Source organism: Thamnophis elegans, chromosome 6, assembly GCF_009769535.1.
Source record: "Thamnophis elegans isolate rThaEle1 chromosome 6, rThaEle1.pri, whole genome shotgun sequence".
NCBI classification, from domain to species: Eukaryota; Metazoa; Chordata; class Lepidosauria; order Squamata; family Colubridae; genus Thamnophis; species Thamnophis elegans.
The window spans coordinates 81,105,234-81,131,618 of record NC_045546.1 but is presented as its reverse complement, the minus strand read 5'-3'; the positions used below and the strand labels follow the sequence as shown (position 1 = coordinate 81,131,618).

The 26,385-nt window shown below is 40.9% G+C and overlaps 1 protein-coding gene across 1 annotated transcript; it reads right to left on the bottom strand.

Moving 5' to 3' along the window:
• Positions 1–294: 294 nt before the first annotated feature.
• On the bottom strand, positions 295–25,901 carry OTULINL (OTU deubiquitinase with linear linkage specificity like). Its single transcript, XM_032219140.1, has 9 exons — positions 25,795–25,901; positions 13,682–13,856; positions 10,849–11,003; positions 8,211–8,242; positions 8,012–8,103; positions 4,334–4,483; positions 3,461–3,589; positions 2,058–2,330; positions 295–582 (listed from the first exon to the last, which is right to left on the bottom strand). Exons 3-9 carry the CDS (start codon positions 10,917–10,919, stop codon positions 403–405), a joined length of 927 nt encoding a protein of 308 aa, XP_032075031.1. The 5' UTR covers positions 10,920–11,003; positions 13,682–13,856; positions 25,795–25,901; the 3' UTR covers positions 295–402.
• Between the last annotated feature and the right edge of the window lie 484 nt (positions 25,902–26,385).

Here is a 26,385-nt window from a genome sequence, read left to right as displayed (position 1 = left end):
GCCCAATTGGGCTTTTGAGTGCATGCGCTAAAATAAGCCCTCCCCTGAAAATAAGCCCTCCCCAAAATATTGCAACACAGCAGCATCCATGAGGTGACCATGTTCACTGCCTCCTGCACCTGAAAAATAATAAGACCTCCCCGAAAATAAGGCCAAGTGGTTATTTCAGGGGTCAAAAGAAAATAAGACCCTGTCTTATTTTCAGGGAAACACGGTACATGATTTCATTATTTTATTCCTCACAAATAAAAAATTTGGGAGTAGATTTAACTGAAAGATAACCTGGCCAACAAATGTTTCATACATATTTTTATTTAGCAAAGATATTTCTTAAATACAGGATACCATTCATTTGAACAAATTTATGCAGAAGGATTTGATGTGGAAATATATGACAAGTAGTCATATCTTAACAACAGGAATGTGATAATGACGGTCATCTTCAGTTAGAAGGAGGACCTCATGCCGATCCCTTTGATATTCATCTGCGTATGTTTCTAGGAAATCTTTGGTATTAATCTTACACAACCTATAAACGATTATTTTTACTTCAAGAGAATGCTCAAGAAGAAATAGATCAATCTGTGGAGGGAAAAAAGGCGAAACTTACAATATAGAAAAGGCAAATTAATTCATAATTAAGATGATCAATTTGGCTACTTTTTTTGTTCATAAAACTTGTTGATTCAGGAAGGAAGTACAGTAATTCATTTCCCTCTGAACCATGCCAAACCCTCCCATTTCAAGCAATAAATTCTTCAAACTAGATCAATAAAAATTTGCAGTAATGCAGACTTTTAAAAGCAATAAAAATGTGACAAAATATACAAGCAGAGAGTCTTGAGGGAAAAAAGGTATGGCCAATCAACTTAATATATTTGTGATATATCAGGTATTTTATTTCTAAAATTAATAGGCAAGGTGATCTCCACTTTCATTCCACACACAACATATAGAGCCGAGGTGGCGCAGTGGTTAGAGTGCAGTACTGCAGGCCACTTCAGCTAACTGTTATCTGCAGTTCAGCGGTTCTAATCTCACCGGCTCAAGGTTGACTCAGCCTTCCATCCTTCCGAGGTGGGTGAAATGAGGACCCAGACTGTGGGGGCGATATGCTGACTCTGTAAACCGCTTAGAGAGGGCTGAAAGCCCTATGAAGCGGTATATTAGTCTAACTGCTATTGCTATAACATAAAAAGTGAACTAAATGTGGCAAAAGGTAAAAGCAGCAGATTCCTCATATAATACTTTTTATGAATGAAGGCAAATATTTGTGTCCCTGGATGATGTTGTAGGATCTAATCTGGGTCAATCAACGGGACCAGAGATTTTGTCTTTCAAGCATTGTACTGGAGCCTATCTTCAGGGAACTTTTCTCTAGCAGAGTGTGTGTTGTTCTGTGAGTGATATTTATATGGTGCCTGTTGTGTGTGGCTTTTTAGATGTTGATTGGGGTGTGTTGATGATTGGCTGTTAAGTCATTGGCTGTCCAGCCCTCGCCTTATAAGTACTTGATAAGCTGATGGTAAATCAGCACTCCTGTTGACTGACGCGGGGCCTGTTTCCCAGGCTTCATCACTTCCCTGGCTCTTTTTATGCCTGCTCAACCAACAAGCTTGGTAGCTGTAAAATTGAATGTTCAAGTTCCCTGAAGATGGGCTCCAGCACGAGTCCAGAACCTCTGGTCCCAGTGACTGAACCAGATTGGATCCTACAATATTTTATGCTTTTATGAAACATAAAAGGTCACTGAGAATTTAAAAAAAAGCCTTTATCTGGTATCAAAAACAAAACAAAACTGTAGGAGTTCAGAATATGAAGCTTCAGTCCCCTCCATACCTTTTTTCCTTTTATATGAAAAATACAAAGAAAACTTGCAAAATAAGCAGAAAACAGAAAGCTGATTGCTTATTAAGCCCCGTGATTTAAAAATACTGCATAATATTTTAGTCTAATACAACTTTTCTTGCTCTGGACAGCATAGAAGTAAATCAGTTTAAGCCTCCTAAGAGCTTTTTTTTAATGCCAAAATTTATTACATTTTGTTTTGCATTTACCTGATCAAGACCTCTTCTGTCTCCTATTGAGTTCAGATGATTCATCATATAACTTAAAGGATCCAAAGAAGTATCCCGTCTGAAAAGATCACTAAAAAAGTTTGGAATGCGTTCCTGGTTACTGGCCAAGCGTTCATAAGCTTCTATTACTTGATAGAGCATGAGGAATTTTATGGCCTCGTAGAACTTATGCTCCATGCTTCCACCAGTAAAAAGAGCATTGCAAAAATTCTGCCTTTGATCTTGATCTTTAATACCACTGATTTCCATCCACTACAAAAGAGAATAGGAGGAGAAACAAATTAGCTCTTCAGATCTATGGGAGGAACAGTTGTTTTATTTTGGTGAAAATGGTTTTGGTATCATATCTACTCACAACAAAATGGATCTGCATGTAAGAGATTTGAGATTTGAGAAGTTTATTTATATTTATAAGAGGTGGGCATTACTAGGTTGAGGCACCTATAGGAGCCAAGCTGGAGGAAAGAACTCCCAGAAGAAGAAGAAAAAGACCTGAATGAGGACTGAGGAAGTGGACTGATTGTTTTGGGAAGCAGGGAAGAGAAAAATGGAGAGAAAAAGAGTATGTATGACATCCAGAAAAAGAAAATGAATTTGCTGGCTGGTTTACTACATAGGAAAATTCCAGCAGTTTACGCAGTGGCACATTAGGTATGAAAGATACTATATATAATGTCAATTCATTAAATAGTATGTTTCCCTCCAAAGGGATGTTCTTCAAGACAGGCTACATATCAGTATGACAGGACTACACCTTTAAGCAGTTTTGAGGGGCTAAACCAACAGTTTTTTAACCTCAAATAAGGTAAATATATTTGCAGATTATCAAAACCACAAATGCTTTTCTGAGATACTAAAAGAAATGTTAACTCATGATTACATGAGTAATCATGTAAGCCGAGGTGGCGCAGTGGTTAAATGCAGCACTGCAGGCTACTTCAGCTGACTGCAGTTCTGCAGTTCGGCTGTTCAAATCCCACTAGGCTCAAGGTTGACTCAGACTTCCATCCTTCCGAGGTGGGTATAATGAGGACCCGGATTGTTGTTGGGGGACAATATGCTGACTCTGTAAACCGCTTAGAGAGGGCTGAAAGCCCTATGAAGCGGTATATAAGTCTAACTATTGCTATTGCTATTACAGAAATATGCAAGAAATTATAAAGTAAAATAATTGTAAAATATGCTCTAAAGCATATTATCAAACATTTTTTTTAAAAAATCAGCATTTAATATTTATATGCTTCCACAATAATATATTGATTAGTCAACCTGAGTTTTAGGTACTTATGCTAATGGAAATTATTCCTAATATTTTACTAACTTATAATAGTTATAGCACCAGTAAGCTTTAGACTTTAATTTACCCAAATCTACTCACTTACCTGTCCTTTTAATGCTTCAATACATTTACGTAATTTTCCTAGTATATTTGAACCTGTATACCGTTGTGATCCGAAGCTGTACTGTTGGATCCAATTACATCCTTGTGAATAAAGAAGTTTTTCAGGGAGCTGAAAAAAAGAAGAGTATGGCTGATTCTTCAGTGGACACGTTCAACAGGAAATTAGGATACCCTGAATCATCTACAGATATTCCTTGTTTTAGTCTAATACTACTTTTTAGTCTAATACTACAATTGAGCCTGGAATTTTGGTCATAAGTACACAAACAACTGCACTCAATTGTATGGCCTTTTTTTTTTTACAATGGATGTTAAATGAGTCACCACAACCAGTAAGGTAATCATGCAGTTATTCAGTGAATTACATGGTTGTAAGTCTGAAACCAGCCTATCCAATGGGCGTTTTGGGCTGGGAAACAGCAAACACTGCAAAACACAATCATGTGACCACGAGATAATGCAATTTGTAATAAATGTGAGCCAGTCACTAAGCACCTGAAATTTGATCATGTGATTGTAGAGGTGGTGCATCGCTCGTAATTTCAAGGATGGGTCATAACTGCTTTTTGAGTCTGTTGTAACTTTGAATATTCATTCAGCAACCATAACAAGTATGATTCCCCTCCAACTGCTCATCCTAATATTTCAAAGAGCATATTTACTTCCAAACAAGATGCTTCCAGTTTATTATATCAAGGGTTTTTTTTCTGAAAAATTGGGAGGTAAGTTACATTAACACAGTTCTGCTATACTTGAACTCAAAATTATCTCCACTTTTTTTATAAAATGCCTTAAAAAAACCTAAACATTCCCCAAAAAATCTTTTTTTTCCATCATTTATTTTGCGATTTACCTTTAGTATATCTGTAGCCTTAGTCCACGATGGGAGAGGAAGACCTTGGCTGAATATCTGGAATAGCACAGCTCTCAGCAAACAGTATTTATCTCCATTGACTTGTCTGATATATTTCACATGGTAACTCCAAAATAATGTTTTGTAATACTTTGAGAAAATAAAAAGGGGGCAGGTGAGATACATGGGTAGTCAGAACAATAGTTTAATAATAGCAGTAATTGAGAACATGAAGATCACCCAAAGAATAAAATATAGGCCACGTGGCCACTTGTGGCTCCTAACATACTTTTAATGGCCTGCAGAGCCCCCTTCCCCTAATAGGTGGGATCAAACTCTATTATATTTTCTGGATAAAGTTTACCCCTCAGTTATTTTTGTTAGGTATAATTACTGATTGTACAGTTGTAGAGATTAACCTGATTTTGCATTTAATAACGGCAGCAAGACTGTTGGTGGCGCAATACTGGAAGAAGGAAGATTTGCCTACTATTCAAGAATGGACATTAAAAGTAACAAACCTAGCAGAGATGGCTAAAATATCAGCATATCTCAAGGACCATTCAAATGAGAGATATAAACTGGAGTGGAGAAGATGGATTGACTATACTCAAAATAAATATGGGACTAAGAAATTCCAGATAGTTTATGACTGAAGAAACAAGGAATGATATAATCTGTTTAGAGTTAGCCTAGCAAAGAGGAGTTAAAGCTCAAATGAAAGATGATACTAACTTTTTAAAAAAAGTTTATCTTAGAATATCTTTGTTAAAGATTTATACCCTGTATTGGTTCTGGGAAGCAGGAGGGGGGAGAGACTGGGGGGGTTGGGGGGGAGGGGAGGGGAGGGGGTGGGAGGGAAACATTTGTAAAAGGTTTTTTTTTTCAAACTTTTCAATAAAAAAAACCCTCTATTATATTTTTTACAAAGGTAGACTTTTCAAGGCAACGTTCAAATTAAAATTTAGAATAGCAAAACATCCTATCCATTTACTACAGATACCAGTTACATAAAAGGCTTCAAAACTTGAGCAACTAACAAGCCAAAATAAAAAGACAGCACTACATTTTCAAAAATGAGGAAAACCAGCTCTGAACTGAAACAACTTTAAAGAATATTATGATATTTGTTCTAGGTAAAGGGATCCAGACTTTAACTGTCACTCCTGATTAGGCTGCCCCCTTTCTCACCCCTGTTAATATGCTCTTGTTGTTAATGTTAGCTTCTGCTAATAATCTCAGGCATAAAAAGATTTATAGTGTAGCAAGCGATCCTTTAATTAACAGCAGGAAAAAAGCGTTTATCAATGAAGCATAATGTCTCTCTTTCAAACTGCTCATTTTAAAAATTACACAATTTTCACACCATAATAACAGCTCACAGAACTATTCCCAATTCTCACAAGGTTAATATGCAGTAAATCAGAATGAATTAAACAAACATAAAACAAAACTCAGAACTGCCAACAGAAATGCAGTCTTTGGAAACAATCACTAGAGCAACTTTACTTAATTGTTCAAGAAATTACCCCTATTTAAGATATTGTTCACCCAAGGAATCTCATTTTAGGTCTATCATTAGCCCAAATTACTTTGCAAAAAGTTTATGTCGACTATCTGGCTATATATCTAATAAATGAATGGGCAAAAAATCCATATGAGAGAAAAACGTCCTCTTTCGTTTAAACAAAATTAGGGAACTTGGAAAACTGCTCTTTATTATCATCCTAATTTCTTTAAACCTGTCATTTATTTATTTATATCCAATCTTTATTATGTTTTTACAAATAATTCAAGGTAGTGAACATTTCCAACATTTCCTCCTATTTTCAGAGCCGAGGCGGCACAGTGGTTAAATGCAGCACTGCAGGCTACCTCAACTGACTGCAGTTCTGCAGTTCGGCTGTTCAAATCTCACCGGCTCAAGGTTGACTCAGCCTTCCATCCTTCTGAGGTGGGTAAAATGAGGACCCGGATTGTTGCTGGGGGCAATATGCTGACTCTGTAAACCGCTTAGAGAGGGCTGAAAGCCCTATGAAGCGGTATATAAGTCTAACTGCTATTGCTATTGCTATTTCCTCACCAACAACCACTTTATGAGGTGGGTTGGGTAAGAGAGTCTGATTGGCCCAAAGTCACCCCCTAGCTTTCATGGATAAGGAGGGATTTGAACTCTCCTGCTTTCTAGCCCGGTGCCTTAACCACTAGACCAAGCTGGCTCTCTTTATTTCAGACAGTACAACTCCCCAAATCTAAACTAAATTTGATAACTGAAGAAAAATAGGATTACCAATTTTTGTAATCTCTTAGCTCACGTCAATATCCATGAAATCACCCCCCCCCATTTTAATCTGCAAAATGAAAATCCTTTGAATTACAATGAATTGAGAGATGTTACATGCCAGATGCAAGCAAGCAGACCAGTGGTGGGATTCAGCCAGTTCGCACCTATTCGGGAGAACCGGTTCTTAACTTTTTAAGAGGTTCAGAGAACCGGTTGTTGGAAAAAATCTTCTCCCCCCACCCCCCCCGCTTTATAAGGCTAATCCTGTAAGGAAGGCAGGAAGGAAACATTCTGGTGTTGTTTCTAGCTTAATCTTTATTGCCCTGCTTACAGAAACTGCCTCTCTGGTTAACCCTTATTACATTGTAACAGCTAAGGCGAAGCGCCCATCAACCTGAATAATGTTGAGTTAGCCATGCCCACACGGTCACATGACCACTAAACCCCGCCTACCCACCTGGTTATTAGGACAGAGAACCGGTTGTTAAATTATTTGAATCCCACCACTGAACCAGACCCACGTTTGAAAGTTCAAGTTGACCACTTTATTCTACCTACAAGACTCTCCAGACTGCCTGTTCTTGTCCAGTACTCTGAACAGTACACAAGATGAATTAATAAATTTAATCTACAATGTTAGATTAAACTATAATCTTAACGATAAACTATAACTATATTCAAACATTCTTCTCCCCATTTTGAAAATAGTTCTGAGCTTAACATGCAATTTCAATAGAGAAGTCAAGATTTGGTGATGCAACTTTCAGTTTGATATCTCACTTCTTGTATATTGAGATATCACTGTTGTCCCAACATGGAAGACATTTTGATTCAGAGGTGGGTTCCTACCAGTTCGCACCTATTCGGTAGAACCGGTTCGTCAAATCTACCGAACCGGTTAGAAGAGGTTCCACCAGTGGACCCGGAAAGCAGGCCACACCTACAGAAGAGGTTCCGAATGTTTTTGAAACCCACCACTGGTCCTTGGATATGATTATTCTACACTATCATGCTCATATTTATAAAACTCAGTGCCTCTGTGGAAGGTAAGGATGACTACTGCGTTTGTGGTGCAATCAGAACATTGCGTGTGTTGAAGTTGATTTAACGCAAACCAAAGATGCCTTTTAAATACAAGTTTACATCATATTCTTATGCATGCCAGTGCTGTGTGTGAGGTAATTTAAGGTGGTTCTGACAAGTGTCGTCGGCATCTTCATATCCGGTCACATGGGCAGCAAGCCACTCCCATCCTGTCACATGGGCGGCAAGCCACTCCCACAAAGGAGGCCACACCCACAGAGTAGGTTCGAACCATTTTTGAAACCCCACCACTGTTTTGATTGTCCAGTCATCGGAAAATAAAAAACCCGTTTTGTGCTTTGGCAGCTCACCTCTCTCATTTGTTTCGCCTGCTCCGTTTCTCCTTTCCATTCTTTTGCACAGAAAGTGAGCAAATCAGTTTCGTCCCAAACACTTCGGTTATCTAAATAAAATGTCAAGTGTGACTTAATAAAACGAATCTATTTACATTAGGAAAAGGGTTTATTTTAGCACAAACACATGCAGACATAACAACACCACAAATTTTACTTGTGAATATTCTCTGTAGGTATCTGCTGCACCTGAAATAAAAAAAAAATCAGCTGTCAGAGCAACTAAGATTTCACACAACTTTAAAACATTGAGAAAGCTAGTTGGAGGCTTAGGGATGACAGAAAGTATTTATTTGTGTAACAAAAGGCTGGGGTCACAAATTATTGCATGGTATAGTTTGCTTAATCAATTAACTGAATGAATCACATTTTTCCAGGTTCAAAGAACAGACTAAACCATAAACCAGGGCTTACAAACCACACTGGCTGGAAGCATGTGATATGTTAAACACCATGGTAGCCTAGTGGTTAGAATGCAGTATTGCAGGCTGTTGTGGCCCAGCAGGAGCCGTTGGAGCTGCCACCAGACTCCAACAGCGAGGGGCCCTATGAGTTGGCCCTGGAGGATGTGGAGGACCCTGGACAGGGTTCCGACTCCAAGCAGGGTACAGAGAGACTGGTTGGCCACCAGGTGGCGCCTGAGCCTTGGACCAGTGGGGAGGAGACAAGGGAGAGTGATCCAGAAACCAGCAGTGAGTTGTTCCTGGATGCACGCCATCGAAGAGCTACTCGGCATCGGGAGCAATTACGCAATTACAGGAGGTAATTGCGCGCAGCTGGTGGTCATGAGGCTCCTCTCCAGACTATAAAAAAGACTGCTTGAGACACGCCCTTCTTGCAGAAGTCAACACTTTGACTAAAGAGAACGTAACTACCTTGGCAGGCTGGATTGCTGCCAAGGTTTGCCGGACTTGCTGCCAAGGTCCTTATCTGTTTGTTTCGCTTGGCTTTCAGCCACCGAGATTCTGGTCTTGCTAATTAAAGGACATTCTAATTAAGCTCGTCTGGCTTTTGTTACTGGACGGAGGAGGGGGTCAGAACTGCAGGGTAACTCTGCTCACTGCCAGAAGTTCAATTCCTTTAATTCCAACCGGCTCAAGGTTGACTCAGCCTTCCATTGTTCCGAGGTCAGTAAAATGGGGACACAGATTGTTGTGGGCAATATGCTGACTCTATAAACCAATTAGAGAGGGCTATAAAGCACTATGGGGTGGTATATGCCTAAGTGCTATTGAAAAGCAAAGCATCACGTGGCTTTCAAATTAAATGATAGTTATCACTATTTATTTATTTATCTATAATAGTAAAGACAGTCTCCATATCCAGGAGCAGTATATTTCCCCCTCTCTTTGAGGAAAGTTAGGAGCACCACGGTTTCTACAGTACAGGCAGAGGAAATTTTAAGTGGGCCTAACTGAGCCTCAAATTTTGTAGAAGTGAACTTTTAAGGAAAAATGCTGAGAAAGACACTTTTCCTCCTCCCCAAATTTTGTCAGTAACCACTACACATGCTTGGCATCTGCAGAACAAAATGATGAAAGAAAGAGAGAAAACCCAGGAGGCAATGATGTCACAATGATTTTCCAAACAGGAAATACTCCACGATGAAATATTCTGCTATACTTCTGACTATCTATTAAATACTTTAGTACTGCAAGGTTCCAAAAACATTTGACTTGATACTATAAACCAGTGGTAGTCAACCTTTTTCTACCTACCGCCCACTAATGGATCTTTCTTGATGGGAAAATTTCCTTACTGCCCACCAGTTTTTGCGCAAGTGCGGAATATTTTTTTTAGAAAGGAGGGTGTTTTTTTAAAAAAAAGAAATGTACGTACATTTATCTTTTTATTTCTACTTTATGCACGTTTATAATGTTTTTAACTTTATAAAGTTTAATTAGAAAACAATAAAGTAAATTGAAATTAGCTTTACTAGTGATTAATGAGATCTTTGAGGCTGATGCTGTGAGACTAAATATTTGATATCTGGTTCGATTTTCGTAAGGAACAAACGAAGGTCTCCTCTTTCGGTGAGATTCAGATGGTTTCTCTGTTTGCTCATAATATGATTAACAGCACTAAAGCCTGATTCTACAAGACATGTGGTAGCTTCTGCCTGTCCCTGCTATCAGTTTCCGCTCCTCCCCTTCCTCTTCCCACGTGTTTGCTTGTTTGCGTGCACGCGCACTTTGGTTTATTGATGTGTGCGCTGGCGCATTTCCACTTGCTCAAAAGGAGGTTTTAACCTCCAAAGTCCCTACCGCCCACCTTGGAATCCCGAAACGCCCACTAGTGGGTGGTAGGGACCAGGTTTTGAGTTTGAGTTTGAGTTTCATTTTATTTATATGCCGCCCTATTCCCTACGGGACTCAGGGCGGCGCACAAACCCGAAGGAGGGGGAGGGAAAAACACAAAAACTACAAACGTACAGGGCATTTAAAAAACAACCAACAGCCACACGATTCGAGAGGGGAAGGGAACTCATCGACCCCAGGCCTGCCGACACAGCCAGGTTTTGACGGCTTTTCGGAAGGCCTGGAGAGAGGTGAGGGTCCGAATCTCTGCGGGGAGTTTGTTCCAAAGGGCCGGAGCTGCCACAGAGAAGGCCCTCCCCCAGGTAGTAGCCAGATGACATTGGCTGGTAGACGGAACCTGGAGGAGGCCTACTCTGTGTGATCTAATGGGTCTTTGGGAGCTAATTGGCAGCAGGCGGTCTCTCAAGTAATGACGACCCATTCTATAAACAATATTCTAGACAAAATGAATTCTCCGATTTCTCACTTAAAACTGACCTTTTCAGGAGATGAACTAGGTATGCACATAATTGCCTACAAAACCAAAGAGCAGTAGCAAATACTGTCATAGTTAATCCAAATTGTTCCTATGCTGCTTGTAACAGGGAATAGTGAGTTGTGAATGCTGCTTCAAGCCTGTACTTCATTTTAGCCTAGAACAGAGAAAGGAGTGATTAAGCTTCACGACATTTACATGTTAGCAAATGAAACTTTAAAAAAAAAGACACAAGAGTTGTCCTCCTTAAACAATACAAAAATATGCCTCAGACATCCATTTCAGGCCATGGTTACACAACATGTTGCAGCAGGCAGGGGCTGTGAAATACTTTGGACTGAATCCACCAAACACGCTTCTGAATACAGAAGAGCATAAAAGAAGCATTAAAGCTGCCGTGTCTTTCTCCTGGATTGCAGCTCAAGTGCTCAAGAGCCACTCTGAAGCACTCTGCAGAGATAATTTAAAAACACATTTGAAGCTGAAATTTTGTCAAAGTATGCTATGTTCGTGTTGTGGCCCAGCAGGAGCTGTTGGAGCTGCCACCAGACTCCGACACCGAGGGGCTCGGGAGGATGTGGAGTACCCTGGACAGGGTTCCGACTCCGAGCAAGGCGCAGAGAGGCTGGTTGGCCACCAGGAGGCTTGTGCACACGCCCTTTTTGCAGAAGTCAACGCAGGAAATAATGTTGGAGAACAGTATTGTGAGCTTGGCAAGCTTGATTGCTGCCAAGGCTTATCTGTGCTGGATTGCTGCCAAGGACCTGTCTGTCTGTTAATAAATTCCGTAAAGTCTCTTTGGCTCGGAGTGTTTTGGTGTGGGATGAGGGGGGTCAGAACAGTTCGTGACAACTGTATATTATTGCCATGGTTATACAAACCCAAATACTGGCTGTCTTTGCAATGAGAAGTCCCAGTGTCTCAAACTAAAGTAGTAGGTCAGGTTGTTAGCCAAATATGGCCTAGGTTCTGACTCTGGTATCCCCAGACTCCATAAAGGCACCAATCCAGGAAGATCATTTTATTAGGATTTTATTTAGAATGCTATGTTAAAAAGGTTCCCCCTCATTTAGAGAGCATATCCTGAGACCAAGATTTCAGTCCTTTTTATCGTTAACGCATCAAAGGAAATCACAATAGAAAAGTTGATTGGACAGGACAAAAATAACCCCTCCTTTGCATAAAAAATCCGTTGCATGGAGTTAAACATATTACACGTGACCACACATATACCCATTAGAATAAATTTTTAATTCATTTTAAATTATTTAAATGTAGGGCAGAGGTGGGTTCCTACCAGTTCGCACCTATTCGGTAGAACCGTTTCGTCAAATCTACCAAACCGGTTAGAAGAGGTTCCACCAGTGGACCCGGAAAGCAGGCCACACCTACAGAAGAGGTTCCAAACTCTTTTGAAACCCACCACTGGTCCTTGGATATGATTATTCTACACTATCATGCTCCTATTTATAAAACTCAGTGCCTCTGTGAAAGGTAAGGATGACTACTGCGTTTGTGGTGCAATCAGAACATTGCGTGTGTTGAAGTTGTTTTAACACAAACCAAAGATGCCTTTTCAAAAACAAGTTGACATCCTATTCTTATGCATGCCAGTGCTGTGTGTGAGGTAATTTAAGGTGGTTCTGACAAGTGTCGCCGGCGTCTTCATATCTGGTCACATGGGCGGCAAGCCACTCCCATCCGGTCACATGGGCAGCAAGCCACTCCCACAAAGGAGGCCACACCCACAGAGTAGGTTCGAACAATTTTTGAAACCCACCACTGATTGTAGGGGCATAAAATTTAAGATGTTAATGAGGAGAAAAAAGTCCCAAGGTTGTTTGAAGATCACAGAGAGACAAACCAAATACCAATTAACTCTAAGAAACTTTCTCTTATCAGAAGACAAACTCCAGACCTCCCATCCTACCCTGGGGAACAAAGATAGGTTTTTTTTTTAATCTTGAAGATCAGGCATGTTAGAAGTTATCAACCAACCATTAACACTCAAATTTAAAATGAGAGAAAGATGAGTAGAATTAAAATACAAAACAATTATCTTAGTTAGCAAGTACACTACTGCAAAGTCCATGTTGTTGGCACTACAACACGTGTGTCCTAAAGTGTTTGTTTGTTTGTTTGTTTATTGGATTTATATGCCGCCCTTCTCCCAAAGGACTCAGGGCGCCGTACAACATTAAAAAAACACGTATTACAAAAGTTAAAAAAAATTAGAGTATCCAAAAAACAAACCCAGTTAAGAATAACAATAACATTTAAAATTCGATTAAAATTAACAATAATCAATCATTTATTTTATTTTGTTCAGGCCAATTTTTGCTGGAAAAGCCAACTTTTTAGGGCGCGTCAGAAGGACTGGAGGTCGGGGATTATATGAAGCTCCGGGGGGGCAGCTCATTCCAGAGGGAAGGGGCTCCCACAGAGAAGGCTCTCCCACTGGAGGGGTCGCTAGCCGACACTGTCTGGCCGACGGCACCCTGAGGAGGCCAACTCTGTGGTGAGAAAGTGACACAATGTAGCCTCAGAATTCCTAAAAATAATGGCAAATTAATTTTCCTATTTTGGGACTCCCATGTCACATAAACCCGGGAAGAAGGTGCCGCCTGAAGCTACCTTTCCCTTTTAATTGATAGTAGAGGGAAAGAAAAACTAAAAATCATTTGAAAATAGGACTGTTCTCAAATGGGAAATTAGAGGAGGGGAGGGAAGCCAAGCCTTCCCCTTCCATGGCTCCAACTCTCATTTGGCCATTACACATTTGTTTTCTCTTTATTGTTTCAATGTAAAAATACACAAAATCCAAGAAATGATCACCTGTTAGCCATTGTGAAGGAGGGTGAAGTTTGTTGAAGGAGGGCACTCCTTGTGCAATTAGCGTTGCCCTCGGTTCCCTTGGCAATCTGGTGCTGGATCCCCAGTCATCTGTGCTTCTCCCGAGACTGGGTCAGCCGTGTTGTGGGAACCCACTCCCAGAGACAGAAAGTCCTTCCTAGGAAGAATACAGATTCACGTATATATCATGATAACCTGGATGACATATCAAAACATCAGTACAATAAGGCAATCAGGTCACCATCAGATTTTTTTTAAAAGCATTAAGCATGTAAAATTTAAGGTTTTTTTAAAAATATGACAAGTGGTATAATTAAAAAAGAACAATAAGCATAATAAAACGGTGAATATTGAGTAGAATAGCTTCTAAGTAAGCATTACATCCCTGGGGAGCAGCGGCCACCAACTGGTGGTCTGTGAAAATTTTTGGGTAGTCCACAGAAAAATTATTTGCATTTTTTATATTGCACTAAATTAGGGGTCCTCAAACTAGGACCCCTGGGCCAGATACGTGCAATGAACGATTGTGTTGCTGCAGAGAGTCTTCCCCTTCTGTATTTTTTTGTGTGGGTTGGAGGGGGGGCAGAAATTCTGACGTGGGGTCTGCTTCAGCCTCCTGGTGCAGAGCTTTGAGTGAAGGCTGGAGGGAAGAGCCGCTGGTGGTGAAGAGCCAGAGGGCCTTGTTCCAGTGGGACTACAACATGATCTGGAACTGGCTGACCGTTTCAGCCCGCTGAGCCTCCAGGCGCCGGCACCTGGACTTGCATTCCTGCAGGTCTTCCCTCTGCTTGGACAGCCTATGCTCGTAGTCCTCAGTGAGGTGTTTCTGTTGCACCTCCTTCTTGGTCAGATCCAATTTGAACTGAGCCAGCTCTTTCTCACGGTGGTTGCTTAGCCCCAGCAACTGCTTCCTGTTGGGGCCCTAAGGAGCCTGGGTGGGCAGGCAAGGAGTGGCAAGTAGAGGCTGGCAAGTTGCCCCTCAATGTGAGTGACATTGAGTTGGCCACGCCCACCCAGTCACATGCCCACCTTGCCACGACCACCCGGCTGGTCATTAGGCAGATCATATTAGTGGTTCGCGGGATTTAAAATTATGCATCTGGATCAGTGGTGGGATTCAAATAATTTAACAACCAGTTCTCTGCCCTAATGACCATCTGGGTAGGCGGGGGCTCGGTGGGCATGTGATCATGTGGGCGTGGCCAAGTCAATGTCACTCAGGTCCAGACATCTTCACGTTGCCAAGGTTGAGAAACACTGGCCTAAGACATTCAGCTGGCAGGGATGTGAGAATAAGAAATTTCATGATATATGCAGCAGAGGTCAAGGTTAAAAACAACAATCTCAAATTGTCACTGCAAGGCAAGGCAGATAAGAGGCCTTTTACGTAGCAAAAGCTACAGCATAGAGTTCTTTCCAAACCCCCTTGTAGTAGAGTCTATTCTGGGAGGGGTTTGCAAGAGTGCAGTTGGCCACATTCCAAGTCATTACCCAACTGTATATTCCTCTACATAAATCTGGCTGATTTTTGAACATGGAACTTTTTTTTTTTCTGCTGGACTCTTCCATGTGTCATGCATTCTGCATTCCTTCTGTGAGTTCATACATAGGTCATCAGTAGTTCTTGAATATCTTTCCATTCCTTATTTCTTTAATGTAAAATTATCTATAGACTTAATTGCTAAACTATGTCCCCCTCTATGCCTGTCACAACTACTCTCCCCATGAGATATATATAATTGGGGCTTACCAGGGGTTGTGACACACACACACACACACACACACACACACACACACATATATATATATATATATTTAGTGTCACAACCCCTGGTAAGCCCCAATTATGGGAGGAAGCTAACTGCTTCCATCATCTGTCAATCGGCTCGTGACAAGAGTCCATCACGACAGAAACCCAATATTTTTACTGTTGCCTTTGTTATATTTGTGTTTCTTTTTGTGCTGATAAATAAATAAAGGGAGACTAGTATAGATCTATTTCAAGCTATTTAGCTCTCATCAGCTAGCCATACCCTTACTGGGATTTGAACCTGGGCTATATTACATCCTAGGCAAACTTCTTAGCCATTAGGCCACAGGCTCTTATCCGTTATCAGCGAAGCCAGGGAAGAAGGTATATATTAGTGTCACAACCCCTGGTAAGCCCCAATTATGGGAGGAAGCTAACTGAAGCTAATATATATATGTGTGTGTGTGTGTGTGTGTGTATATATATATGTGTATGTATGTATGTCTGTATGTATGTCTGTATGTCTGTATGTATGTCTGTATCTATCTATGTATCTATCTATCTACCTATCTATCTATCTATCTATCTATCTATCTATCTATCTATCTATCTATCTATCTTGTCTATCTATCTATCTATCTATCTATCTATCTATCTATCTATCTATCTATCTATCTATCTATCTATCTATCTATCTATCATCTATCTATCTTGTCTGTCTATCTATCTATCTATCTATCTATCTATCTATCTATCTATCTATCTATCTATCTATCTATCTATCTATCTCCTGAAACCTAAGACAAAAATTCACAAATTGCATGTCTCCATAAACTGCAACATTCTCAAGGACACTAATAACAAATGGATCCCTTCAAAGAGGGATACAGGTTCAAACTGTTAGAACAACTTAATTATTTATCACAGTTCTTGGTATCCTGCATTATAAAATGTTCTCTTTCCTGGCAAAGACAAAGGGATTCCTTCCTAAATCCGTAGTTGTTATTTCTTTTTCTTTTTTTTATTGGTATTTTTTTTAAAAAGTCTTTTAGAAATATTTACCTCCCCCCCTGCCCTCCCCACCCGAACACACACCCCCAACCTTCCCCTCCCCGACTTTCCAGAACCAATACAGGGTATAAATCTTTAATAAAGATATTCTAAAATAAACTAAAAGAAAGTTAGTATCATGTTTCGTTTGAGCTTTAACTCCTCTTTGCTTGGCTAACTCTAAAGAGATTATATCATTTCTTGTTTCTTCAGTCATAAACTATCTGGAATTTCTTAGTCCCATATTTATTTTGAGTATAGTCAATCCATCTTCTCCACTCCAGTTTATATCTCTCATTGGAGTGATCCTTGAGATATGCTGATATTTTAGCCATCTCTGCTAGGTTTGTTACTTTTAATGTCCATTCTTGAATAGTAGGCAAATCTTCCTTCTTCCAGTATTGCGCCATCAACAGTCTTGCTGCCGTTATTAAGTATAAAATCAAGTTAGTCTCTATAACAGTACAATCAGTAGTTATACCTAACAAGAATAACCGAGGGGTAAACTTTATCCTTTTTTTACATTTTGCATAATCCACCATATTTTTCGTAGTTGTATTTCTTACAACTTGTAAGACAATTATTTGTCAATAGTCCAGTATGCACACCCTGTAAATGCTTATCTTCAATCACTGTAACCTTATATAAGAGCTTGTTAAAGACACTTTCTGGTGTTCGTCATTCTTTTTAGCAGGATGCTGGTGACTCACTGCAATGTGCTAACTTCAATAAAATTATTGTTCGTGTGTTTTTCCACTGCATCTGGCAAGCCTCCTTCTATTCTGTTGGTGGTGGTGGTGTTTTTTTTTTTAAATTAGCCTAACAGACTGAAAGAGTCCTGATCCCTTTTAAATAATTTCTTTCTAATTTTGCGTTTGATTAGAAAGCAAAAAGAAAACCAGGCCCGTACACAGAACAATATATTGTTGGGTGACCACTGAATCCATTGCTAAATGCATTATCCCTGACAGATGAGAGTTTAGTCCCTGTTGTTGGGGATTGGAATAAAAGCTCTCCAAAGTTGATGAAGTTAAATTCATGGATCCAATCTGGGTTGGTTACCAGGACAGAAGTTTAGTCTTTGAACTTTTGGACTCCTGCTGGAGCCCATCCTCAGGGAACGTCTCTCTGCCAGAATGTGTTCGACTTAATTTAAATTCATACTATGTCCTCCATTTTAAGGGGGCGGAGAATAGGTTTTGAACTTCTATCAAATCCTATCATATTCTGCCCAATGTTCTCTTGCTACTGCTAAACATTCCCAGCTCCATTAATTTCTCTTCCAGGATTCAGTTTTAGTCCCTGATCAACTTGTTTTCTGTAACTGCTTAGCATAGCAATAGCAGTTAGACTTATATACCGCTTCATAGGGCTTTCAGCCCTCTCTAAGCGGTTTACAGAGTCAGCATATTGCCCCCACAGTCTGGGTCCTCATTTCACCCACCTCAGAAGGATGGAAGGCTGAGTCAACCTTGAGCCGGTGAGATTAGAACCGCTGAACTGCAGATAACAGTCAGCTGAAGTGGCCTGCAGTACTGCACCCTAACCACTGCACCACCTCGGCTCCTTAACCCTACTTGCTTGTCTGATTTTGTGTACAATACTCAAGATATGGTCTGACCAACAAAAATAAAGGTGAACTACTAGTTCTTAGAACTTGGAAACTACATTTCTGTTCATGCAACCAAAATGGTTTTATCTTCTCTGCACTCCTATCACATTGCTTTCACATTAAATGGACTCCAGAGGACGGTAGAGGACAGGAAGGCCTGGAGAAATGTTGTCCATGGGACGTCAGACACGACTTCGCAACTAACAACAACAAAATCACATTGCTGATTCATATTCAGTTTGTAAAAACTGAATATACTCTTAGAAATACCCGTTTACAAATATTTCCAAATGACATATCTCCCATTCTATTCTTTGCATTTGATTTTGTTCCACAAAGGGCATTTTTTCTCCATTTTCTGTTAAATTTCTGTTATTTTATACAATTTCTTTAACATCAAACCATATATAAATTATTATAGGGTACTATGTACATCATATTTTATATCGTCTGCAAATATAATAAACATTTCCTTTACCTCTCCATACAAGTATCTAATAGAAATGTTGAAGGAATAGCGTCTAGGATTGAATGTGACGATATCCTTTGGAAAATAGCTCACTCCAGGTTGATACTGTATTTTTGATCAGTTTGATCACTTTGCTTTACAATAATACTGTACACCCACACTTAATTATCTTGAGATACATCTCTCAAAGAAAAAAAGAGGACTGAAAAAGAATTGTACATGATCCTGGACTTTGGATTCAGAATTTCAGAAACAAGGAACAGAACCAACAACATTTCTTTGTCTTTGCATGCCACACCCATCCATACCAGTGTGGTTTTGTTAACAACTGCATAGCTATTTGACATTTGCAGCTCAACATCCACAGGCCTCAAAAGCTGCTCTTTTGTTTGCAACTTCAACCTCAATATTTTGTTGATGGAAAGCACTTCCTTTCTTCAACAGCACATGAGTAACTAGGTCGTGCCAAGAGACAACTATCTGAAGAACGCTGTAAAGCTTCTTCCTTATGAAACACCAAGAAAAGAATTGAGGCAAAACTTTGAAGAAAACTTTTGAATGTCCACACAGAGGATCTATAGTTTGATGGCCATGTAATCATGGTTGAATGTAAATTGTTTCATTTTAATCCTCAACACTTGCAGTTAAATTATACCCAAATAACTCTATGGGTCACCAGGAATCCATTCTGCTACCAGAATAGAGACTAGTAGCCTAGATAGATTAATGATATACCCCTTACAAGGCTTCTTTGCATATGTATCCAATACATAATTCTCACACATGGATTTCATGTAAATGGCATCAGCCAACAGGCTGTCAGGGATTTTAAGGTTTGCAGAAATGCATATGTTTCAAACAACTAAATCTAAAGAGAGGCAGTTTACCCTGGAGACTGAATAGTAAGTGGTTTATAGAGTCAGCATATTACCACCACCACCACCCCCAAACAATCTGGGTCCCCATTTTACCAACCTTGGAAGAATAGAAGGCTGAGTCAACCTTGAACCTGGTGAGATTTGAACTGCCGAACTACAGGTAGCTGGCAGAATTAGCCTCCGGTACAATGGCCAGTGGACTAAATATGGCCAAAGGACTGTTGAGAAGGGGAAGAGGAAAGAAGAGAAATTAAGGCAAGGATGAATGTCAAAAAGTATCCAGAAAGAATGTACGGTTCACTGGTGATTGGAAACGGAGTGTGGCATTTTGCAATTTTGCATTACAAAGTAGCCTCGTGTTCTAAATCTATCCCGTTCTGAAGAAATCCATCTCAAGTATCTTATAAAAGCAGGAGGTTAGACTTTATATTCTTTTGCTTTAAGCACATCTTCAACTATCTTACACTAAAGGAAAATCTTTCCTTGTATGTTAATGAAAACGGTTTCAAATCAATTCAGACTGATCAATTTTTGAACTGTAAGTTTCCCCCCCTGTGGTAGAATGGAAACAACAGATTTTTCATTTTTAATGTGTGCCAGTGTTGAAAGAAAGAAAAAAATGACAATAAAGATTATCTCATTCGAAAGAAAGGGGAAATAAGGTGGTGTTACAACAGGCGCTAGGGATGGTAAACAAAGCAACCCAAACTGTATATTATAACCTTTTAAATGGAATAACAATAGTATAAGAATGGCAAAGGAAAAGAATAACCATGTGGATGTATACCTATAATTGTATGTAAGAGAATAAACGATAGTAAGAATATAAAGCATAATATAGGTAACAATATTTGGTTATAAATAGCTAAGTATGAATAAATATAGAATAGCACATAAAAATGGATAACGATTAAGGGGACCATGAATGCAAGATAGAAATGTATAGAAGGGAAAACATTAACTGTAAAGAAACCGATACAGAACTGCTGTATGATGGAACTTCTTGTTCATATGTTGTTGTTTTTTTTAAAAAAATAATCTCATTCCATCCCACGCTACCCTACCCACAAGTCTTAAGACTACTGATGCTATCTGTACTATCCTCTCTCTGTCTCTCTCTCTTTCTCTCTGTCTCTGTTTCTGTCTGTCTCTCTCTCTCTCTCTCTCTCTCTCACACACACACACACACACACACAAAACCAGACTCTGAAATGACTGGACAAAAAGCATCTTTTAAAAAAAAGTATAGCTGATGCTAATGTCCAATCCCATCAATGCAAACTTACTCATGGAAGAGATTTCTCTTACTAGCAGAAGTACAAATTCCCATACTGCATTAGAATACAATAGCAGAGTTGGAAGGGACCTTGGAGGACTTCTAGTCCAACCCCCTGCCTAGGCAGGAAACCCTATACCGTTCCAGACAAATAGCTAGCCAACATCTTCTTAAAGACTTCCAGTGTTAGGGCATTCACAACTTCTGATTAATTGTTCTAACTGTCAGGAAATTTCTCTTAAATTGCTTCTCTGCTTGATTAGTTTCCACCCATTGCTTCTTGTTCTACCCTCAGGTGCCTTGGAGAATAGTCTGACTCCCTCTTCTTTGTGGCAACCCTTGAGATATTGGAAGACTGCTATCCTGTCTCCCCTAGTCCTTCTTTTCATTAAACTAGACATACCCAATTCCTGCAACCGTTCTTCATGTTTTAGTCTCCAGTTCCCTAATCATCTTTGTTGCTCTTCTCTGCACTCTTTCTAGAGTCTCCACATCTTTTCTACCTCATGGCGACCAAAACTGAATGCATATTCCAAGTGGGGCCTTACCAAGGCATTATAAAGTGGTATTAACACTTTACGTGATCTTGATTCTATCTCTCTGTTTATGCAGCCTAGAACTGTGTTGGCTTTTTTGGCAGCTGCTGCGCACTGCTGGCACATATTTAGCACACTGCTGGCTCATATTTAAATGGTTGCCCACTAGGATTCCAAGATCCCTCTCACAGTTGCTACTATTGAGCAAGGTACCACCTATACTGTACCTGTGCATTTCGTTTTTCTTGCCTAAATGTAGAACCTGACTCTTTTCACCATTGAATTTCATTTTATTAGATAGTGCCCAATGTTCAAGTTTGTCAAGATCCTTCTGTATCTTAAGCCTGTCTTCTGGAGTGTTGGCTATTCCTGCCAGCTTGGTGTCATCTGCAAATTTGATGAGTTCCCCATTTATTCCCTCATCCAAATCATTGATGAAGATGCTGAAGAGTACTGGGCCTAAAACAGAGCCTTGGGGTCCCCCACTGCATACTTCCCTCCATGTAGATGCAGTCCCATTGAGGACTACACATTGAGTGCGGTTGGTCAGCCAGTTACGAATCCATCTGGTGGTGCTGCTGTCCAACCCACATTCTTCTACTTTTATCTAGTAGAATCTTGTGGGTCTTCCCTTACGGGAGTCTTTTCTAAACCAGATATCTGCCGCAGGTAGTCAAATTTCTACCCTACATTAGTTGGTAGGTTCAGACGGGGCAGGCAACTACACGGTGGTAGAGCTGAGAGGTGCAAAGGGTGAGAGGCACATTAACAGCCTTGATGTTTCTCTTCTTGGGTTTGGGGAGAGTTTTATCTATTTTGTTTTTTTCACATATATGGAACTTATCATGGCATTCAATCACGAAGCCCCGACCACAGCCTTTCAGCTTGCTCTGCAAAGCCAACTTCCTCTCCTCTTCTCCCCACAGTCTCAGACGCTGAAAGCTTGTTTTTTTTCCGAGCTTCGGAAAAAGAAGGCTTTTTTTTGCAAAGTCAGCAAAGAAAGTCAGGAGAACCGGCTGTAGGGAAGCAACCCTCTCCGGTCAAACCCAAGCCCATCATCCCTACACCTGTGCAACGCCACCAAAGACGCAACCTTTGTGCATCTCCCTCCCAAACCAAGTACTCTGCGCCTAAGCAATGCAGAAAATAACGAAGAACTCAAAAGTATGCTTTGATATTGAATACTTATTCTTGTGTGTACATGCCTTTAAGTTTTTACTGACTCTTGGAGACTGATAGATAGATAGATAGATAGATAGATAGATAGATAGATAGATAGATAGATAGATAGAAGTTTATTTATATGCCGCCCTTTTCCCTGGGGGGACTCAGGGCGGCTCACAATCCAAGGGGGAGGGGGAGACAAACTTTTTAACATATAAGACAATACATAATTAAAAAACACAACATTCATACCATTCGAGCGGGTTACAGTCTTAGCCCCAGGCCTGACGGGATAGCCAGATTCTGAGGGCTGTGCGGAAGGTCTGGAGGGTGGTGAGGGTTCGAATCTCCACGGGGAGATCGTTCCATAGGGTCGGAGCTGCCACCGAGAAGGCTCTCCTCCGCGTAGTTGCCAGTCGGCATTGACCGGCAGATGGAACTCGGAGGAGGCCTAATCGATGGGATCTAATAGGTCGCGTGGACTGTCTGGACAAGTCCTTGTAGTTTTCTTGGTGTGGTTTCTTCAGAAGGATATTCAACAAGTGAAGGGTGAATGCTGAGATGTCTGTTAACTTGCATCGTTTTAAAATATCTGAGTTGCTTTGCGTTATCTAATGATGTGCTTTGCATCGTATCTCATGTACATCTGACATGCAAGCACACACACAGTTAATCACTAATACTAATCATTCTGGCGTAGGCTAAGCTCAGAAATGAGGGTTAGCAAAGTCATCCGCTCTACAGATTGTCCTGTACATAGAAGGGATAGACAATATATGCATAAATGCAACTACAAGTAGTCCTTCACTTACAACCATTCATGTAAGGAACATGTGAAGTTATAACAGCACTGAAGAAAATTACGGCAGTTTTTTTTTACACTCCTGCCAATTACCTCCTCGCGACCCATTAGATCGCATAGATTGGGCCTCCTCCGAGTTCCATCTGCCAGTCAGTGTCGACTGGCAACTACGCGGAGGAGAGCCTTTTCAGTAGCAGCTCCGACCCTTTGGAACAATCTCCCCGTGGAGATTCGTACCCTCACCACCCTCCAGACCTTCCGCGTAGCCCTTAAAACCTGGCTAGCCCGTCAGGCCTGGGGATAAAGATTATAATCCGCCCACACCCGAATGATGAATGTTGCTTTATTCTTTTAATTATGTATTGTCCTATATGTCATTGTATGTTTCCCCTTCCTATATAAGTTGTAAGCCGCCCTGAGTCCCCTCAGGGAAAAGGGCGGCCTATAAATAAACTTAATACAATAATACAATACAATACTTTACAACCATTGCCGCATCCCCATGGTCATGTGATCAAAATGCATTCAATTAATGCAAGAGATGCACCAAAACATGTTGTAACCAGCTGATATACTTTTTTATAATATATACCTGTGTTTTTTTTCTTTTTTCTTCTTTTGTTTTTCCTTTTTTTTTCCCCTGCCTTGTTTTTTGTTCTTTTTGTCTTCTCTGTGTTGTTGACTTTTTGATTTTTTTTTTTCTTTTCCCACTGGTGTGGGCATGTGTTGTTTAAGTAACAAAATAATAAAAAAAAATTTAATTAAAAAAAAAGAATTTAGTATTAGAGGAGGATTTTAGAAATAGTAATTGGAAGACCAGTTATGTATTAAATTTTGGTATATTTTGTGATAAAGGACGCTTAAACAATTAGAGTCAAATGAAAATGGAGATATGATGATGGTGACATGTATAAATATTTGAGTTAAAAAGTTTGAGTTAATATGAATTATGTTTGTTGACTGTGGAAGAGATGCACGGAAGTCTTTTTGTAACCAACTGATACACTTTCTACAGCATGTAAAGAAGGATATGTTTGTTTTAAATAAAAATAAAAATAAAAAATGCAGATGCTTGGCAACTGATTCATATTTATGACTCTTGCAGAGTCCTGGGGTCACGTGACCATCTTTTGCGACCTTCTGACAAGCAAAAGTCAATGGAGTAGCCAAGTTCACTTAACAACCAAGTTACTAACTCAACAGCTAGAGTGATTCACTTAACAAATGTGGCAAGGGAAGTCATAAAATGGGGCAAAGACTCACTTAATAAACGCTTCCCTTAGCCACAGAAATGCTGGGCTCAATTGTGGTAGTAAGTCAAGGACCACCAGGTACTCATCTAGTCACATAGAAATGTGAAGCTTCCCTAGAAAATTAGTCTGCTGGATTCATGGAAAATGCATTCTACCAGTGGTTTCTTCAGGAGGACATCAACAAGGGAAGGGTTTCTTCAGGAGGACATCAACAAGGGAAGGGTTTCTTCAGGAGGACATCAACAAGGGAATACCAATAGCAATAGCAATAGCAGTTAGACTTATATACTGCTTCATAGGGCTTTCAGCCCTCTCTAAGCGGTTTACAGAGTCAGCATATTGCCCCCAACAACAATCCGGGTCCTCATTTTACCCACCTCGGAAGGATGGAAGGCTGAGTCAACCCTGAGCCGGTGAGATTTGAACAGCCGAACTGCAGAACTGCAGTCAGCTGAAGTAGCCTGCAGTGCTGCATTTAACCACTGCGCCACCTCGGCTCAAGGGTTTCTTCAGTAGGACATCAACAAGGGAAGGGTTTCTTCAGGAGGACATCAACAAGGGAAGGGTTTCTTCAACAAGGGAAGGGTTTCTTCAGGAGGACATCAACAAGGGAAGGGTTTCTTCAACAAGGGAAGGGTTTCTTCAGGAGGACATCAACAAGGGAAGGGTTTCTTCAACAAGGGAAGGGTTTCTTCAGGAGGACATCAACAAGGGAAGGGTTTCTTCAACAAGGGAAGGGTTTCTTCAACAAGGGAAGGGTTTCTTCAACAAGGGAAGGGTTTCTTCAGGAGGACATCAACAAGGGAAGGGTTTCTTCAACAAGGGAAGGGTTTCTTCAGGAGGACATCAACAAGGGAAGGGTTTCTTCAACAAGGGAAGGGTTTCTTCAGGAGGACATCAACAAGGGAAGGGTTTCTTCAACAAGGGAAGGGTTTCTTCAACAAGGGAAGGGTTTCTTCAGGAGGACATCAACAAGGGAAGGGTTTCTTCAACAAGGGAAGGGTTTCTTCAGGAGGACATCAACAAGGGAAGAGTGATAGCTGAAGACCTTGGTCGGAAGAATCGACCTTCAACGGTGCCGGCTAGAAAACGGGAGCCTCGCCAAAGTGAACTCGGAGCGCGAAGCAGGAAGGAAGAGGCGACGAACCCGAACCCGAACCCGAACCCACCAACTCGCCCACCCAAGCAGCGTTTCTCCCAGCGAGCCTCCAAAGGACGCGGAGCGAAGAAGGGCTTCGCTTTCCCCCTCTGGCTTGGCCCGAGGAGAGCCGGGAGAAGGCTGCCGACCAAGACGGCGGTGCTTACCCCACTCGGCGGCTGAGCCCGCTGCCTTGGCCGCTTCTCACCTCCCGCTGCTCCAGGGGCGAAGCGGAGGAAGGCGAAGGCGGCAGTCAGGCAGGGGCCTCCGCCCACAGCCTCCACGCCTCCCTCGCCTGTCCCCGGAGGGAGAACGGGGCGGGCTGCTGTGAAAGCCAAGCGGGGCCTGCGGTTTCTTTCTGGTTGCAAAACAAGAGGTGAGGCTCTCCGGAACCCCGTGAAAGGATGGAGCGTGCCTTGCGGAAATTGGTTTCATATCATTTTTACGAAACAGCCTCTTGTAGAATGAAAGGAGAGTTTCAAAGGCGCTTCCGAAGAAGGCTAGTCCTAGAATTGACCACAGTTCGTTTGAAGTTGCAGTGGCACTGGGGAAAAAGGGGACTTACGACCGTTTTTCACACTTGTGACTGTTCCAGCACAGCAATAGCAAGAGCAGTTAGACTTATATACCGCTTCATAGGGCTTTCAACCCTCTCTAAGCGGTTTACAGAGTCAGCATATCGCCCCCAACAACAATCCGGGTCCTCATTTCCCCCACCTCGGAAGGATGGAAGGCTGAGTCAACCTTGAGCCGGTGAG

Bases quoted from the DNA above. Each gene is read 5' to 3' on its own strand.
- OTULINL (XM_032219140.1), bottom strand. From the start codon at position 10,919: ATGACAGTATTTGCTACTGCTCTTTGGTTTTGTAGGCAATTATGTGCA. The intron at 4,484-8,011 runs GTGAGCTGCCAA...ATTTTCTCAAAG, and splicing joins AGGCGAAACAAATGAGAGAG to TATTACAAAACATTATTTTG. The intron at 3,590-4,333 runs GTAAATCGCAAA...TCTTTTTTTCAG, and splicing joins AGGCTACAGATATACTAAAG to CTCCCTGAAAAACTTCTTTA.